We start from the raw sequence: 20,517 nt of genomic DNA on the forward strand, positions 1-20,517 counted from the left end.
ACAGACCATTTGGTTTACTTGCAAATGCAATATGAACGTCTGATAATAACGGGAGACTGTAATGTTCATACAGATGATGCCGCTTCACCCTATACAAAAGAGCTGTTGATGGTGATGTCTTCAATGAATACTGCACAGTTTATTTCAGTACCAACATCTAAAGCAGTTCATATATTGGATGTTTTACTTGTTCATGAGAAGTGGAAAATGAATGTGGAGATTTAAAAGGTATTTGAGGTTTTATGGTCTGACCACTTTTTAGTACTGTTTCTGTGTAAAGCTTCCTGATGATCAAATGCATTGTATGAAAAATGATTTTATAACAGTGAGATCATCTCTGAATATGGATTTATTTAACAAGGGTATGCAATCAGTGGTTGATGAGGTTTTAAAGTAAAGGATATAGCGACTGTATGACTGTAGACGAGTTGATGAATATCTAGGATTCTTCATTTTCACAAACATATAACAAGCTGGCACCAGCAAAGGATGTAAAAGTTAAGATGCCCTTGCAAACGTGCAATGAGGTACACTAAGGAGCAAAAGAAAGGAGGTACGTAAGTAAGGCTGAAAGAGCTTGGAGGAGAGAAAATGTAAATACGCTTAAAGGTATTTACTTGGACATGCTCAAGAGTTACAGGAGAGAATATTTAGAGAGGAAAAAGGCTTATATTAGTAAGAAGATGAAGAATTCTCTGAACCATCCACATGAACTTTTCTCGATAGTGCGGAGATTGACAACAAAAGTAGATCCACAAGTTGTTGGTTTACCAAGCAGTAATGATTTTGCTGTTTATTTTGAGAATAAAGTAAGGAATATTCATTCTCAGTTTAACAGCAGTGATAGCATAAGCAGGGCTTTGCAAGGTGCTGGCTCTAATTCCAATTTCTAATTTCGCTCTAACTAAAAAATTGTTTGCACCTTTAAAGTTTGGAGGCGGGCTTCCGCTGTTTACAATTTTGACAGCTCAGAGTGCTTCTCTCAGGTCCGTGTATTGCATTACCAACACTTTGAGCGAGTTCTCTAGCAGGTCCGATTGTAACGTCATTAACCTTGTTGCAACGTTGAAGCGTCTCATTGGTTGCTTTCAGCCCCAGCAGTCACATATATAAGGAGCCAGTTCACCTGTTAGGTTATTCTTCCCGACGATCGACAGAGGAAGATCGCCTTGTGGCACAACATCTCGAGCTCAGGAGAAACCGTCGAGGAGAGGGCTGCAGACTCTGTGAAGTTGGTCCTGGCAAACATCGAATTCCCTGAGGAAAGGCATTCTTGTCTGAAACATGTTGGGATAACCTATAAGAAGATGGACACACCAACCAAAATCGGGGAAGTCTGTTTTTATACCCTTTATTGACATTCTCATTGAGTATTATGGAGTAAATCCTTGCAGTCACGCATTTAAAAATAGTATTGCCACGGAAGAGTCCTTTAGGTGTTGTTAGGGACAACACAAGTTCACATAGAAAATTTTCAAAAAATAATCGTTAAAAGTTCATTGAGGAGGAGGAGGAAGGTTGATGATTATAAGTTCACCTTACGGAGGTGCGGGGCACCTACACCATGTATGAAACCTTTCTCTGACTCCACTTAATATTTTTAAATTCACATATATGATTAAAAAAAAAAAAAAAAAAAAATTTTCACCATTGGTAGTGTAGGTATTTACTTTATTAAAAATAATTTCAGTACACACATTATTCATTCAAAAGTTTATTCAATTGCTCAGCGACAGAGCGTAAGCTCTTGATTGTTTTTGTTTAGTATAGCAGTTCGCGGCAGAGGTGTATCTTTTGATATTGATCTAATTCCAGTTGGACAGAGTTTTCCCTATGTTTCATTACCAGAGATAGCGTCAGTAATAGGGAAGTTGCATAATGCACATCGTACACTAGACCCATGCCTGTTTCTAGCACTTAAGGGATTGGAAAAACCTATCTATAATGTTATTCAACTTACAGTAAGTAAATCTCTGTTGGAAGGTATGTTACCCGAATCTCTGAAAGATGCTGCAGTGCGTCCGATTAATTGACTACCATTCAGTTCCAACTTAAAAACACAGAGTAAAATTATTGACAAATGTGTTCTATTACAACTGGATAAATACCTAAATAGGATGTTTTGGCTAATTATCAATATGGTTTTATGAAGGCTCATAGTGTGGAATTACTTTTACTTTCTTTCAGGCCTATCCTGTAAAGTGCGGCCGCGTTTACCCTGCTCCTAAGCCGCTTTTAACTCACGTTCCGGCCGCGTTAGCCCTTCCTGCGATCCCGAATCCCCTTTAACCTACTCCTACCGCGTCCTAAATTCCCCGGGCAACCCCTTCCGCCCGCGGCATGTATATTGCATGCAAACGAGCGAATTAGCTCGATATTGCATGCAAACGAGCGAATTAGCTATTCCCTAGCATCCCGTAACCCGCACCCCGACTATCGTTAGTTTTCCCTGCTGTTTTGTCGCGCGTTTAACCTGCAAACTTACCGCCTACCCTGACCCCTGCGGTAGAGGCAGGGGTAAGGGTAGGCGGCAAGCTTTCCCCCAGCCCCCGCTCACCTGCCCCGGCCTGCTGTATGCTACCCCTGATCATGGTGAGGCTGGTGTTTTGGTCCAGTTGGATATAAGTTCTGCCTTTGATACTACAGACCACGACTTGATGCTTTTTTGTCTTCAGGAAACAGGATTCTCATTAAGATGGTTTGATTCATTTTTGTCTGGGAGATATCAGCAGGTATACTCTGAGAAAAGCTACTCTTCCAGAGTTAAAACTGAGTCTGGCATACCACAGGGGTCCGTATTATCTGCGGTAATATTTAATATATCTGTAAGCCCATTAGCAAAGAAATCGGAAGGGATGGGATTTAAACATTTTACGTATGCCAATGACATTTAATGTTTGGTTAATAAATAATATATAAATACCTGTGTATAATTTAATATATTATTTAATATATTATTTATTCACTAGAATTATACCTGTGGGTTACCCATATGATGTTATATTGATTTGACATTTAATGTTTGGTACCATGTGATAAGGTGGGATGCTTTCCTGATGGAAATTTTCATAAGATAAATAAATAAATAATTTCTATACTGTTCTATTAGACAATTACAACAGTTCATAGAATTCACATTCATAATGCAGGAAATATATGATTGGCTATATGATAATAAATCATTGAATATAGCCAAAACCGTTTTGATATGGATAAGGAAAATTGCGCCTACAACAATACAGTAACGTTGAGTTAAAGATTCCCGGTCTGTAACGTGCTGGGAGCGCACAATACAGACGAGTAAGGCCATCCAGCGATACAGTCTCCAGTTTCACGCATCCTTAGCGCTTCCTAAACCCTTTCCGCACCCAGCATGTAAATGAACGAAAAAGCTGTATAATGAAGGAATTAGTTATTCCCCTGCGATACTGTAACGGGCGCTGATATTATCTCCTCCGTAACCCGCTGTTCTGCCGCGGCCTTAACCTGCTAGTTTACCGCCTCCCCCTAGTAGGAGTTAGTGTAGTGTAGTGTAGGGTAAAAACATTGCTTACCCGCCCTGGTCCAGTCCGGTCTCCTGCAGCCCCGTCCGGTCCCCTCCTCCCGAAGCAAAAAAAAAAAACAAACGAAAAAGTAGCAAGGCTCGGGCCTGCTATGGTAAGTGTAAAAAGTGTTAAAAACAAAAAACCTGTGTGTTATATAAAAAAATAAAACAATTTAAATACCTGTCGGAGGGCCGTGGGTCCAGGCGGCCGGTGGGCGGCGGGCAGCCATCAGCGGCATCCGGTAGTCCCTTCTCCCTTCCTCCCTCCCTCCCCTGCCTGGATGAGCGCCAAAATCGCACGGGCGGGTCGGCAGCGGGGGGGGGGGGGGGGGGGGGGGGGGGCGGCAGCAGGATCCGGGAGCGGCGGGTAGGCAGCAGCGGGGTCCGGGGGGGCAGTAGGATCCAGGGGCGGCAGCGAGATCCGGGGAGCGAGTAGTGGCAGCGTGTTCGATCGGGCAGGCAGGTAGGTGGCAAAATAAAGATGGCCGCCTGCACGGGAAAATCGTGCAATTGGCTGCTGAAGACGTGACGTCACGACGTTTGGCGTCACGCCCCCCGCCCCCCCCCCCGCTGCCGACCCGCCCGTGCGATTTTGGCGCTCATCCAGGCAGGGGAGGGAGGGAGGAAGGGAGAAGGGACTACCGGATGCCGCTGATGGCTGCCCGCCGCCCACCGGCCGCCTGGACCCACGGCCCTCCGACAGGTATTTAAAATTGTTTTTTTTTTTATATAACACACAGGTTTTTTGTTTTTTACACTTTTTACACTTTTTTACACTTCCTGGTGCCTGTCATTTCAAATGTCATTTGAAATGACAGGTACCAGCGCACCCAGGTTACTGTATAGGCGCTGTTACAGCGCCTATACAGTAAAATGGGTTGCGTGGGCATAACCCTTCCCTAACGCTTCACAGCCGCGGCATGCATTTGCATGCGATTAGAAGAGAGAATCAGGCGTTAGGTCAGGAGAACTGTGCGTGCGGGGAGGAAGGGTGCGCCTGACACTGCCGCACTGTTTTTACCGCGGCCTTACTGTATCGAGCCGAATGTTGGGTCCAGTGGTATTTCAAAAGAAGTCTCTGCAGGTAGTCTCTAAATCTAGAAATTTAGGGGTTACCATAGATAGTAAGTTAACAATGAGGCCTCACTTCTGACATGTAATTTAAAAAAAGGCATATTACAAGTTAAAAATGATGAAGGCTCTTAAGAGATTTCCTCTCACAAGAATTGTTCAGAATGGTAGTACAAACCTTAGTGTTTTCACAAATTGATTCTTGTAACAGTTTGCTGGTGGGACTTCCTAACACATGTTCAGGCATTGCAATTGCTGCAAAAGTCTGCCGCCAGAGCGTTGCTAAGAATTCCATCGTTTGAGCACATTACGCCAATTCTGGTGTCGCTTCAGTCATTACCAGTCAAATGGAGAGCATGTTTCAAATTGCTTGTAATAACCTATAAACTATTGTATGGAGAGGCAAAATGTATTTTAGCAAACAATCTTAATCCTTATGTTCCCAAAAGAGTATTGCATTCTGCTGGGAAGGGCTTGTTAACAGTACCTCCTCTGTGTACTGCAAGATTACAGTCAACTTGTGAACGTATGTTTTAATATGCTGACCCTGAACTGTGGAATGGCTTGCCTGTAAATATATGAGAGGAAAGAGACATTAAGGGCTGGATTTTTTTAAAAGTTACACGCCGGGCCTATTTTCAAAAGGCCCCAGGACGCACGTAAAGCCGCGGGAAGCATGTAAGACCCGGGGCAGAGCCAGGCTCCCAGCACAGCGGCCATATTTGCCCGGAGGCAGGTGCAAAAGGTAAAAAAAAATTTTGGGGGGGGTTAGTGTATGGCTAGGGGGAAAGGTTAGGGGAAGGGGAGGGAACGGGGGAAGACTGTGCAGCTTAGCATGCGCAAGGTGCACCCCCTTGAGCACTCCGACCCTGGATTTTATAACTTGCGCGTGCAAGTTATAAAATCAGGTGTACATGTGCGCGTGCCGTGTAGCGCGCGCACATGTATGCCCACGTGGAACCTTTTAAAATCTACCCTTAAGGTTTTTAGGAAAAAAGCTAAAGGCTATCGGGGGCATTTTAAATCCTCAGCGCGCGCCAATACCAGCAGATATTCGCATGGCCGGTCTGCGCGCAAACTGAGCGCATTTTCAGAGGGGCCTAGCCACATGCTTATCTCCCGGTACACACAGAAGTGCCGGGTGTCTGAAAGGGAGTGGGCCTGGTGCAGGTCTGGGTGGGGCGGGAGCCAGCTGGGCTGGCGCACGATACTTACTTCTGCTCCTTAGAGCAGGTAAGTTCAAACACAAAAAATGTTTAGCTGAGTTAGGGTGGTTTAGGGGTCGGGGAAGAGAGAGGAAGGATAGGTAGGGAGTTAGGGAACTGGACAAAGGCCCAATCACGTTGCCATGTGAGTATTGCTTTCTTTGGTCCAGAAAATGACTTCATTTATGTCACCTTGGGAAACAACTCTTGTGTGTTAAGCTATGCAGGACTGTTTGTGAGGTTCCCGCCTCCCCTCTCCCCCCCCCCCCCAGGAAGTCAAACTAGTAATTGGCAAAACCCTGGCTAGCTTGAAAAAGGTGGAACTCAATGGGCAGATGTCTTCTTCCAAAACAAAGCAACCAGGCCATCAGAGGCAACGCCTATTTATTTACTTATTTATTTTTATTTAAAAATATTGATTACTCACCAATCCAAAGTCTTGGCGAGGCACATAAATACATTCATAAAAACAGGAAACACAGAGTACACACATTTTCCTCGTGGCATCACTTGCAAGCTGGGGAGCTTGGAATTTATACTTTTTGGTTCCAAGCTAGGGACTACCGCCGAATGAACCAACTTTTATCTACTCAAGCCTTACTGCTCACGTTCTTCCCCACACAAATGCCAGAAGACAGACCCCCCCAGGGTTACACCCAATTTATTCACTGCTCACGACGAACTCTCCAGTGGAATAACCTGTCGGTCATGCAATGGCAAGTCTTCTTGAACGTTTAACAAATGATGCCATCTGTAAGGAACAGTTAGCTACTTTGAGAGAGGCAGGGATGTGGTGATATAATTTTAGCATTGTGCCCAGCAATGCCACTGAGCAAACCAGGCTGGCCCCCCCCCCTCCAAAAAACACGAATGCCTAGGTCTTTTTCCTTACTGTCTTAGGCTGGAGTTTCACAGTCAGGCGAAGATCCAACCCTTAAGATTTATCACACGCAAATTTGCAAATTGCGAGTGTGGCAGCAATTTTCTAAATTAAAAAGATGGTACCAGGTTGGGTGAACTGACAGCCTCTGCCTTCCACTGTGTCCCAAGGGGGAATAGAAAGCAAGTTCAAAAAGTTCTGGGTTGGTGACCTGGCAGAAAATCACCACGGACGCAGCCTATAGATGGAACAGCTGCTAGCAGTGATTCAAAATCATTGGTAAAGGGGAAATCGCAGCCAACACCAAAATATTTCCTGAGACCCAACACACTGGCTTCAATTACTTTGAAAAATGGTCGCACTGCTGATCTTCAGTTATTTAATTTTAAAAAAATTAAGATTTATTTTTTACAAGGTGCTTTATGTAATTATCAGTCAATTCCCAGAACGTCCTGGAGCACCCGGCCTGAGGAATACTTAGACGGAATTTAGTTGTTGGCATATGGACCCCTTTAGGGATAAACCCAGTAGGCCTAGCTAACTAGCAATATCTACTGTGCTTACTCATTGCATAAGTGTTCATGTTAATGCACACAAAGGCCAACTCTACTGGCAAGGAACAGCAATTTATTATGCTTAACCCCATTCCTTTGCCTCGGGCCATAAAGGCGCATAAAAAGGAAATGCGTTTCAGCTTCCCCTTCAAAGCACAGAACTTGACAGTAATTAATATTCAACAGTATACTCTCTCTATCGAATATAAACAGCTTAGAACGTTTCTTACTGCTCTATATTCTAAGAGTATGCTGTCCGTGTGTGTAATATATATATATATATATATATATATATATATATATATATATATATATATATAGTTTATCCTTCTTTAGGGATGAGGGCAAAACATCTCAAATGCAAAAATATGTATCAGAAAAAAAAAAGGAGCGAAAGATGCAAGCTATAACTGTAATTGATATTCTTCCCACTTCGACATGCCATCAGGCTCAGCAACTGCAGATTTTCCCATGCAACTGGCACTTTGGAAAATATAATTCCAACCTGAAGGGCCCTCTACTTACTGTTCACAGTCACTCCATCCTCAATTGTTGTCATAAACTCAGATTTCAACAAGTAAAACAGTCTTCACTAAACTATCTGAATACACTCTGGAGACTTTAGCTGTGAGGACATTTTTTACATTTTAATTTTATAACACATTTTGCATGTTTCCCCCCCCACACGATGGAAGTCGCCTCCCAAGATTTCACTGAAAATATTAAAAAAAAAATAGAAAAATACCCAGGGCGACCTGCAATAAAAAATTACCCAGGGCGCCCTGCAAATCTTTGTGCCTCATGCTCACCACAGGAAAAACTTCTTACACTGATGACTTCCTAGCGATTGAGCAAAGCTCATTTTCAGCCACAATAAGTGGCTGTTGCAATATCAGGCACGCAAATAACGTGCATCCAACCTGGACGCACGTTTTTCTTTTGGAAAGCGCGCACATCCCCTTCTCTTGGGCGCTCAATCTAATATTCTAATGAGCTGGCGTGCTAAAAGGGACACGAAATGGATAATTTGAGCATCCCTAGTGCCCAGGAGAAGTGGCTGTGTGCAGGGAAGGAAAGCGGACGCTCAGTTTTCTGAGCGTCCGCTTTCCTAACCCGTATACAGCCAAGGGTTAGGAAAATGGATGATCGTAAATTGAGCTTCCCTTTTCCTAACCTGTCTGCTGTCAATTTTATTGTTTTGGGGGGGGGGGGGGGGGTTTGCAGCTTTCTGTAGGTCCTCTTGCTTAGAACTGCAACAATATTAAATAGGAGGAACCACAAAAATAAACTGTATTTTTTGCTCTTCTGAGCATGGCTTGAGGTGCCTCAAAACTTAACACACCAATTCTGGGGTGGTGTTCATTTTTGAGTGTTAAAATGTGCATGTTAAGCGAACATTTTTTTTTTTTTATATCTGGGGTACTAGCTAATAGCCTCATCAACATGCATTTGCATGTGATGGGCGCTATTAGTTTTGCAGGGGGGGTGGACACACGTTTTGGACGCGCTAATCGCCTTATAGCATAAGGGATTGTAGATGCTTGTCCAAACATGGGTTAAACAGTGCACTCGGCTGAGTGCACTGTATTGCATCGGCCCCTAAGAGAGGCTGCAGACTGCGTCGGTTAACGAATACTCACTCCATCATGGAAGGCGGAATAGTGCAACAGTCCTGGATTGCTGTGAGCGGGGACGTCAGGTGTGCAGTGTATGATGCTTCCACCACCTGCTTGTTACGGGTTACCACATCCAGGTAGCGATTAAACTTCTCTCGGATTTTCTTGGCCAGCTACGGGAACAAAAATTATGGAAAATGAATTTCAAGCATTTGCATCATCTGTCAGAAGAGCCACTCTAAAAGGGTTAAGGTGATGCATACACAATTAAAGATAGCAGACCTACCTAAATAAAATTGCTATGTGCCAGTTTAAACAATATTCATTATTTGTACCGAATAAAATAAAGGTGAACAGACTGCTGAAATGTGTTCTTTTAGGAGACAGACAGTTGTATCTTACCAGTAAGCACAATTTTCTGCACTCTTAGGGGCCTGATGTAATAAAATATGAGTAGAAAATGCAAGCTAAATTTCAGCTCATCTATCTTTATTCACATAGTAAAAACGGAGTTAAACCTCTGATGCAGTAAGATAACGGTATGCTACTGCACCAGGAGCTTTTAAAAAGTGCACTAACTGGAAAATGTTGCAAGAGTCATGCTTAGCATACATAAAACATGTTTAATGTGCAGAAAATATATTTAGTGCATACAAATATTATCTTCTGCTGAAACACATTTTCTGCACACAAAACAATTCGTGCACATAAAAAAATTCTGTATACAAAACATATTCCTTGCTCATAAAACAAGCTTTATGCATAGAAAATGTGATTGGCACGCATATTGTTTCAATTGCATACGTTTGAAATAAAGGACTCCTGCACCATAAACTTTGGATTCAGCCCTATAGACTAACATTACTCCACTTCTAACCAGGAGTTAAATGCCCAGCTGGCACATACTTTCCTGTTCACCCGATCTTTTTGGTCGGGGTTGTTTTCTCCCGGGCAGAGTCACGAATGTCGACCCATGCGGCACGCCGAGACAGAGAGAAACAGTGGCCTGGCGAAAACAAAATGGCCGACCTTGAGGAAGACGATCCCACAGGCAAACTCTCAGAATCTGCGGAGGTAGCTATGGAACCCACTTCTTCTGCCTTAGCAGCCATGATTACTGCAGCCTTGGAAGGCAGACTTGAGAAGCTATTGGAACAGATTGAAGGCATAGGGTCTTATATCACCGGAGTTAAACAGAGCATTATAGAGCTGGAGCAGAGAATATCTGGACTGGAAGACAGAGTACAAGCTATGAAAAGTGAAATTACAGGATTTCAAAGCCTCCAAAGAATCTCTACTTTGAAAGTAGATGACTTAGAAAATCGGTCCCGGAGGAATAATTTGAGACTGATAGGTCTCCCTGAATCTGTTCCAGTTAACCAGTTTTTGGAGATCTTGGGAAAATGGCTGCCATCCGCTTTGGCTCTTACTCTGAATAAAGGCCCCTTAAGCTTAGAAAGAGCTCATAGTCTGGGTCATTCAGAACAATAACAGAAATCCTCGCAGGTGGAAAGGAATGTTAGACCCCGTGTGGTCACCCTTAATTTTGCTCATAAGGTAGATATCCTTCGGGCATATCGGAAACTACAGAATCTGCAATATGAAGGACACAAAATTCTACTCTTTCAAGATTATTCTGCTGCTGTGGCTGAAAAAGAGGACAGCCTTTGCACCAGTTTGTGCGCAATTGGTAAAGAAAAATTTGCACATTACCCTGTTATTTCCTGCTAAGCTACAGGTTATTCATTATGGTAGTGTACTTCATTTCGCCACGCCACGCCACAGGAAGCAGTGTTCTTTCTTCAAAACATGGACACGATTATTTTTTGCTACGGTGTATTGCTGAATTGTTCTCTATGGCTATTATAATGCCTATGGCATCTGTATGGTTCCATGTCAACTAATTATAGTTGGATTTATTTGACTCTCCTCTGTTTTCATTTTTTTGCTGCATTTTTTTTCTCCGGTGGGAGGAGTTCCCATGGCATGGACTACAAACCTCTTTATGTGGATTCTAGTTGGGATTTATTGCACATCTTATAGCATTTTCATTCCACAAATTGTTGATGTTGGATTTGGGGAGAAGTGGGGGTTGGGAAAAGGGAAGTTTCAGGGGTTGTACACAGATATTTTCTCTTTCTCTATGAATTCACCTCAAAGGTCCCAATTGCTCTGGTATGTCTTGGAGGGTGACCCAGGCTGAGGGGTTTCTCTCCTTCCCATATTGTTACGCATTTTTTTTCTCTTTCCTAATTTTACTCACTTTGTGGGATGTTGGCTAAGAGTCTTCAATGTATTTCCTGGAATGTCTGTGGTAGTGGCAATGTGGTGAAACATTTCAAGCTGTTACATGAGGCGTTTTCACGCTGACATTGCTTTCCTTCAAGAAACAAATTTAACCGCTATAGAACCTGCCAAACTGCAGAAACAATGGGTGGGGCAATTATATCACGCCTCTACTTCTACACACAAGGCAGGCGTTGCAATATTGATTCATAGATCCTTACATTTCCAGCAGTTTAAAGTTTTGCAAGATTCATAAGGTTGGTATGTATTTGTGGAGGGGCAATTATTTGGAAGTATCTATGCATATTCTCACTTCTTTTTTGCTAAAATAGTAAACATATTAACACTTTACTTTCATAGTCCTAGTCTTATAGGGGGTGATTTTAACATGGTCTCTAACCCCCAATTGGATCGATGTCCAGCAAAAGTTGCTAATAGTTATACTCAAAGACAAGGCATTCCATTTCTATGCGAACATCTATACCTTGTGGATGTTTGGTGGTGTCTCCATCCCCTGGAAATTCATTTCACCCACTATTGCAGAGCGCATGATAAAAAATCTAGATTAGATTATTTGTAACTCTCCGGCACCTCCTTTTCACAAATACAAGGTGTGGATATTTGACCAATGGAAATATGCACCGGTTTGGGTCACTTTGGAGGGGTTCATAGACAATGCATCTAAAGGATCTTGGAAATTCCCTCATTATTTATATACTGATAAGGCCTTTCACTCCTACCTTACTAAACAATGGAAAGAATATGTGGAATTTAATGGGGCCCTTTCTGAAACGCCTTTACTATTTTGGGATGCTACAAAAGAGGTATAGAGGGGGGCTCCTTTATCCTATGCTATGCTCTTGCAGCTACAGGTTGGGAGGTTTTTCAAGACTGGTTTGACTTGTAGGATCCATTTAAACATTCACTATCTTAATTCCATAAATCTTTGAAAGTCTCTTTTGGTGCCATCTCTCTAGAACCTGTATGGTCCAAATGGGCCCAAGAACTGCAAGCCCCTGTTTGTCAGACTTTAAGGCTTGTTTTGGGTGTCTTTCTAAGGTTACAAAAAATGCACAGCTACAAAAAATGCAATTTAAAATACTTTCTAGAGCATTCATATCTTAGCAGCAAGCTTTTCTTAAGAGGTGAACAGAATCTGATTTATGTAATAAATGTATGGTTGCTGTGGGTACACTGGGTCATTCTTTTTGGTATTGTTCTAATGTTCAAGTTGTCTGGAAACAGGTATTTGAATATACTGATGCTGTTTTGTATGTGCATTTACCTTTTTCTGTACACCTTCCGTTATTTATTTATTTATTTCGAATTTTTCTATACCGACATTCTTGAACAAAGATATCAAATCATATCGGTTTACAATTGAACATAACTGTCGCGGCTATGGCGTTACATCGAACATAGAACATTGAGCAATAAACAATAAACATAGAACAGGTCAACAGTTCAACAATAATATATAGTGAAATGCTTCATCATAGAGTAACATAATATATATGAATAGGGGAACAACAACTGGGGCAACTGTATGCGTAATATCAAAATACGTTTAATGAAGTGTCATTATGCAGCTGCATAGTGGATAAGGCGTGGTGGTAGCATAGGGCATAAGGTAGCTATGAGAGTAAGACTGAGTGGTGGAGGGAAGGAGGAGTATGTAGGCAGGAAGGGAGTGAGGCATTAGAACAAGATTAACGGGATATGATGTGGGAGTAATGGGTGATCAAGTCTCCTAAGATCCTTAAGGGTCGGGTGACTCCTTAAAGAGTATGGTACGGAAGAGATGGGTGCTCAAGTGTCTCCTTAAAGTCCTGATATGTCTTATGTCCTGAGGTTACCTCGTGTCATGTTATGTCTTTTGACCCGTGTCAGAGTAATGTTGAGATTCAGGAAAGGCTTGTCTGAAGAGCCATGTTTTAAGGTGTTTTTTAAAATTTTGGAGAGAGGGTTCTTGGCGAAGCTCGGGTGGTAACGAATTCCAAAGGTTGGGCCCGGCTGTGGACATGGCGCGTTTTCTTAAAGTGGTTTTGATCGGTGGTGCGTATAGGGCTCCTTTGTAGGCGTTTCTAATAGGTCTAGCAGAAGTTTGAATGCGGAGTTGAGAGCTTAATTTGAGGTGGGCGATGCCGTGGATGTCCTTGTGAATCATCATTAGTGTTTTGAAGGTGATCCTGTGTTTTATGGGAAGCCAGTGAAGACTTTGGAGTATGGGTGTGATGTGTGCTCTTTTGTTTGAATTTGTGAGAAGTTAGTGAGAGTCTACTCTGATGTGACCAAAGAATGTGGGTGTCTAAGGTCTTGATGGTTGCATGCTCTACTATTTTGCACATTTGGAGACAAGATGTGGATCCTTCCTTTGCCTTTTGGAGAAACACCATCCATCGCCTATTAATTATGGAATTGATGGTGGGTAAAATAATTCACCCTACTAAGAAACAAAGAATTTTGAATATATGGCTTCCTTATCTGGACTCTCTATCTACATGGGCTAGAAGCTTGCTTCTAAACACCTACTGATGGCCCTTTAATCGGTTGATTCTGGACTCACATCTGTGAGTTTCGGGGGGGGGGGGGGGGGGGGTTCTGTTGCTCAGTTTTATGCTGTTTTTGTTCCGAATATAATATGCTCCTGTTGCGTTCAGAGTGAAAACCAACAGGTTGTGCACTTGTTTCTTTACAATTTGCTCTATTGGAGCTCCTTGTATTTTGATTCTTTGTTAATGATAATATTATTATTCATAATAAAAAGATTTAAACATAAAATAAAATCAAATAAGATTAACTACTGATTTTGATGGTCATACTGTGAATCTTTGTTTTGTTGAAGCTGAGTGTGTGCTCAAAATGTCAACCTCCAAGACCTTATTGGAATAGCTATAAATCAATCTACAGCTGGGTCATACACCACTGGAAGAATCAATTTTTTCACAAATGAAATTAGACAAACAACAAATATATATGCCTTTTCCAATCCCACCCAAAACATGTCTCTGGGAACATATCCATCTCCAAATGTGACTAAAAGTATGTTTATTATGGAAAAACATGCACATGTTTAGAAATACCCGAAGGCAATCTTCAGACAGCCAACTTGCACACCTAAAAGGTTGTGAAAAATATCCCTGACGCAAAATATCCTATATTAATGCAAAATAAACTGAAGTTATATTTCAAGCCGGAGTTAAATGAAGGGCTGAAGTGAAGAACAATGGAATTATATTCTAGTACACACAGGGGTAGATGTTCAAAGGGATACGCGCGTACCCCCCGAAAACCTACCCCAAACCCCCCCTGCGCGCGCCGAGCCTATTTTGCATAGGCTCGGCAGCGCGCGCAAGCCCCAGGACGCGCCTAAGTCACAGGGCTTGCATGGAGGGGCGTGTTGGGGGGTGTGTCGGGGGCGTGCCGGGAGTGACACGGCGTGTCAGGGGCGTGTCGCAAGTGACGTGGCATTTCGGGGGCGGCACTGCGGGCGTGGTTTCGGCCCGGGGGCATGGCCGCGGCCTCCGGACCAGCCCCCGGACCGGAACATGGAGCGCAGCAGCCGGCCCGGCATGTGCAAAGTTGGGGGGGGGGGGGTGGAAGGAAAGTTCCCTCTGAGGCCGCTCCGGAGCGGCCTCGGAGGGAACGGAGGCAGGCTGCGCGGCTCGGCGAGCACAGGCTGCCGATTTTGGGCAGCCTTGCGCGCGCCGACCCCGGATTTTAATGGATACGCGCGTATCTATTGAAATCGCGCGAACAAAAATACGCGTGTGCGCAGATTTATAAAATCTGCCCCACAGAGTAATAAGAGAAGTAAAGACAAAACACCTTCAATTTATAATAGCAGCATTGGATTCCAGAAAAGATATTTAAAGCAAGTTTTTGCTCACATATTGTAAATGTGAAAATATATGAAGTAGAGAGAGATGCCTTTCTTTGCAATTGCCCATGATTAATTAAATTCTAGAACAAAATCTGGAAACTATTAAAAACCATATGGTTAACAGAAATGCCTCAGAATGTTATATATGGCCTAAATTTCTACAGCTTAACATAGAAAATAATGGTAGATAAAAATCACACGAGCAATGCAATCAGCCATCCACATCTCCTGCTCAACTTTATAGTCCCTTCCTCTCCCTCAGAAATCCCTTGTGCCTGTCCCATGCTTTCTTGAATTCAGATACTTCCCTCCTTGTTTCCACCACCTCTACAGGGAGGCTGTTCCATACGTCCACAACCCTTTCCGTAAAGAAATATTTTCTTAGATTACTCCTGAGTCTAACTCTTTCACACTCAATCCTCGGCCTCCTTTCCATTGAAAGAAGCCAGTTTCCTGTGCATTTGTTCCTTGGAGGTATTTAAATGTCTATCATATCTGCTCTTTTCCTCCAGAGTATACTTGTTTAGATGTTTATGTCTGTCTCCAAATGCTTTATGACAAAGACTGTTGATCATTTCTGCAGCTATCCACTGAACAGACTATTAGGTTTATCTTCTTTTGAAGATGCAACCTCCAGAATTGTACACAAGGCTATCAATCACAGTCATTACCATATGAACATAAGAAGTGCCACACTGGGTCAGACCAAGGGTCCATCAAGCCCAGTAACCTGTCTCCAACAGTGGCCAATCCAAGTCACAAGAACCCAAACATTAAATAGATCTCATGCTACTAATACCAGCAACAAATAGTGGCTATTCCCTATTGATTAGGAGTTTATGAACTTATCTAGCAACTTATCCAAACCTTTTTTAAACCCAACTATACTACCATCTTAACCACAACCTCTGGTAATAAATTCCAGAGCTTAATTGTGTGTTGAGTAAAAAAGAAATTTCTCCAATTTGTTTTAAATGTGCTACTTGCTAACTTCATAGAATGCCCCCTAGTCCTTGTATTATCCAAAACAGTAAATAACCATTTCACATTTATCCATTCAAGTCCTTTCATGATTTTGTAGACCTCTATCATATCTCCCCCTCAGTCATCTCTACTCCAAGCTGAACAGCCCTAACCTCTTTAGCCTTTCCTCATAGGGGAGCTGTTCCATGCCCTTTATCGTTTTTGTCACCCATCTCTGTACTTTCTCTAGTGCAACTACATATTTTTTGAGATGCAGCAACCAGAACTGCACAGTATTCAAGGGGCGGTCTAACCACTGTGCAATAGAGGTTGCCTCACTTTCTCTAACAGATGTTCTCTCCAACACATAGTGATTTCTGACCACTCAGTGGTAGTTCAGTCTCACACACATTAATTATCTCTTCCACAGACACCTACCTCTGTCATAGACAGTCCTGTTGTGCCAGACTCTCTCTCTGTTCTATACTGCCATTTGTGTGTAGCACAGATTGGTGGTCTTGGAAGTGCAGAATGGGTCTGCAATGCATCCTACTGGGATTGTCTGGGCCTTTTGTGCACATACTTGACCAGCAGTACACAATTTGCGTTTCATGCATACTCGCAGCTGCCCAGACCAACAGGAAACTAGTAATGCTGGGAATTCTTCAAAACATCAGTCTTCTCCCTCAATATCAATTCCTCATGAGCCTGTTTCAGTTTGCAAAATGGTGGGGGGTCATCTGAATAATACTGAAGGAATTACAGCTAGTAGTCTACAAATGCCCCAGAAAAAATTTCATTTCCAGCATGGCTGACAGAGTGGCTAGGCAATTCTATGTAGTGGATAGTGCTATATACTCACCTTTACTATTCCAACATAGATATAGAAACATTTTCTAATGCTTTGCATTGCTCTCATTGGAATGGTTGTGACAACAGATGCATATTTTCTTATGAGGAAAATGGCATAGTATGGTATGAGACTGAACTACCACTGAACAAAATCCTGTAGCAGGCACATTGGTGTAAGGTTGGCACTTGGCTTGCTGTCTTTTAATATTCATCTTTATTAATTTTTATAAGTAATATACTAAAATGTAAAACAATTTGAGCCCACAGCCACAGCTCTATAATCAAACAACTTTAAGCAGCAAAGAATTTATCAATAAAATAAGGTAAGAAAAATAAAATCTAAAAAAAAAAATTAAATTAAATTAAAAAGTAAAATAAGGATGAAATGTGAAATAAACTTTTTGCCTCCAGGCATGAAAGTACAATTTGTTGGGGGACGGTGGCATTACCTTGCCATTATCTGATACACTGTGGTTCTCTATTTATGGAACACAGACTGACCTATTGATTGACTTTAATGTATTAGAGCAATGTATTCCTTTTCTCAATCTGCCAAGAGTTCTATTTGTAACCCACTTCCTCCAAGGAGGTAATCAAGTGGTTGTTCACCAGTGTTAGATACTGACAAAATTATTTTCTAACTACTAATTGATGAATTCATTTTCTAACTATTATTAGCAGGATACTTTATCATAATGTGCACAGGTGAATGAGTCATGTTGATAGAGGAAATTGCTGCGCCACAGTTGTCCTCATCAAATACTAAAGCTTACATGCAGATCTCCAAGGAAAATACTTTCCAACTGTGAATGCTGTTCAAATGGCCTATTTGAAATTGGTTTTGTAATATGATTTATTACTAATCCACTAGAGAACCACTAATCAAATAAGACAGCCTCATCCACCAACAAAACAGTCAAGTAGCTTAACATAGCCTTCTTTCAAACCACATATTTTTGGTCCATTTATATTTAATAATTATAATATATAAAAATTATAAACATCTGAACCCCAATCATACATTTTCATAAATACACATACAGTTAATACGTGTATGCATATATATATATACAATAATTAATTCTCCCAATCTCTGCTACAAGTGAGACCTAGCTAATATATATATCTCAATGTTAATCTCACCCTCCTGTGCATGACAATTTTTTGTGTGTCAATTTTTATATATTTTTATATCTTTTAATTAAAAAATAATATGGAATGGAAAAAGGTAAGTTTCATACATATGAATGCATGCCTCCTCGGCCTTGCTTCAATTTTGTAGTGTAATCATGAGCTTACCGACCTTCCAATCCCTTTTTATTTATATTCCTTCTTTATTTTAATCAGTGTGTGAATAAATAATAAAATTATTCTCTATATGACGCCAGTACTGGCTTTTAGCTTGTCTAAGATATTTATAATCAAAACGCCATTAATATGACCCTATTTAAGGTAAGATTTTATACTAGGAAAATGTCCATAATAAACGCCATGGTGGCAAGGTATAGAAAACGTGTCACTTATCTCACAAACGCCATGATGGTAAGGTATAGAAAACGTGTCACTTATCTCCCAACAATAATAAATTAGTCCCATGGCATTGCCATGGGATCTTCATTAGCTCCTTCTGTGGCCAACATTTACGTCGCACAATTTGAGGAACAATACATTTATCCCTCTCAGTGGTGGACAAACATCAAATACTGGTGCCGGTACATAGACGACGTCTTTCTTATTTGGTCGTCGTCTCAAGATGAATTGAAAGAATTTTTAAAGTGGATTAACACACTTGATGTTAATTTGCAGTTTACAGCGGAAAGCAACCAGACAGTAATAGCTTACTTGGATGTGGAAATATATAAAAAGGGACATAAGCTTGAAACGACGGTACATCACAAACAAACAGAAAGGAATACGTTGTTGAAATATCACAGTCATCATGCATTAACCCTGAAACAGGGATTACCGGTTAGCCAATTTTTTAGATACAAGAGAATATGTTCTACTTCGGAAGAATTCGAAAGGCAGGCGGAATTTCTGAAAAATAAGTTCAAAGATAGGGGTTACCCTAAGAAAGTCATTAACAAGGCTTATAAAAGAGCCAAATTTTCAGATCGTGATTTATTATTACAGTATCAGAACAAAAAGGAACAGAACAGATTAACTTGTATCATACCACAAAGTACGGCGACGGCATCGGTTATAGCCTCCATTCGGAGACATTGGCCTATATTAGCAATTCATGAAGAATTTGACGAATTCCCTCTAATAGCCACTACAAGAGGGTCTAACATCAGAGACAAAGTTGTTCATTCAGACATAATGAAAATTGATGAACATTATGGGGGACAGCACAGGGCATGTCAAAGATGCGACATGTGCAGCACGACCATAGAAGGTGGAGAATGGACAGATTCTGTAACAGGATACCTCGTAAAAAGGAAAAGAAATACCGATTGCACATCCAAAAATGTGATTTATCTTATACAATGCCCATGTCCAAAAAACTATGTGGGCAGAACATCAAGGGCAATACGTACGAGGTTGATAGAGCACAGATCAAAACTTAACACTAAAACAATGGAGGCTCCAATAGTTGACCATTGTGTCAGCAAGGACCATCAGTTTCACCAACTGAGATGGACGATTTTGGACAAAATAGATGATAACGAACGAGGAGGAGATCAGAAGAGAAGTTTAAATTACAAGGAACAACATTGGATTTTTAGGTTAAAAACGGTGGTTCCACATGGATTGAACGAAGAAATCGAGTGGACAACATTGATTTGACATAATCAGAATAATCGAGCCGGATTCCCTGCTGGTACACAAGCTTTATAGCATGTTATGACGTAAGACGCTGTTTCCAGCTGATCTTTAGACATATTGGTGCGAGCTACGTAACACGTAACAAGTGACACATCGCTCACAGTTGATTTCTAAACACCTGTGTAACGTAACAATTAAGACGTTCCTCTTACCATTGGCGGGATTGTGATCCGTAGTTTTTTATAAAAAAAAGTAAACTGAGAAACGCAAAAAAACGCCGCCATTCAGAGCTGTTCAAGCCTGAGAGAAAGGAAGACAATGTCGAGGAAACCAGCACGCCATTGAATTAGCGTTTGCCACTTTGAGGCAGGAGATATTGCACGCCATTGAATTAGCGCTTGCCACTTTGAGGCAGGAGATATTCAAATTCGGGCCAGGAGAAGAGTCTGCAGAACTGGCGGAACTTGAGAGCGCGTTCCATTAAAAGGATACAAACTCCCCTGAGGAAGAAAGGATATTTTTTCGAAACACAGCTGTGTTGGGAGATAAGTGACACGTTTTCTATACCTTACCATCATGGCGTTTGTGAGATAAGTGACACGTTTTCTATACCTTGCCACCATGGCGTTTATTATGGACATTTTCCTAGTATAAAATCTTACCTTAAATAGGGTCATATTAATGGCGTTTTGATTATAAATATCTTAGACAAGCTAAAAGCCAGTACTGGCGTCATATAGAGAATAATTTTATTATTTATTCACACACTGATTAAAATAAAGAAGGAATATAAATAAAAAGGGATTGGAAGGTCGGTAAGCTCATGATTACACTACAAAATTGAAGCAAGGCCGAGGAGGCATGCATTCATATGTATGAAACTTACCTTTTTCC

At 41.5% G+C, this 20,517-nt stretch overlaps 1 protein-coding gene across 3 annotated transcripts in view; it reads right to left on the reverse strand.

Moving 5' to 3' along the window:
* CACHD1 (cache domain containing 1) overlaps positions 1–20,517 on the reverse strand; it is a 271,565-nt gene that overhangs the window by 102,737 nt on the left and 148,311 nt on the right. For all 3 annotated transcript variants that reach the window (XM_029617727.1, XM_029617728.1, XM_029617730.1), the window contains one exon: positions 8,895–9,043. In XM_029617727.1, coding sequence (XP_029473587.1) covers positions 8,895–9,043 — 149 coding nt within the window. The remainder of the gene's footprint in view (positions 1–8,894; positions 9,044–20,517) is intronic.

This window comes from Rhinatrema bivittatum, chromosome 10 (genome assembly GCF_901001135.1).
Source record: "Rhinatrema bivittatum chromosome 10, aRhiBiv1.1, whole genome shotgun sequence".
NCBI classification, from domain to species: domain Eukaryota; kingdom Metazoa; phylum Chordata; class Amphibia; order Gymnophiona; family Rhinatrematidae; genus Rhinatrema; species Rhinatrema bivittatum.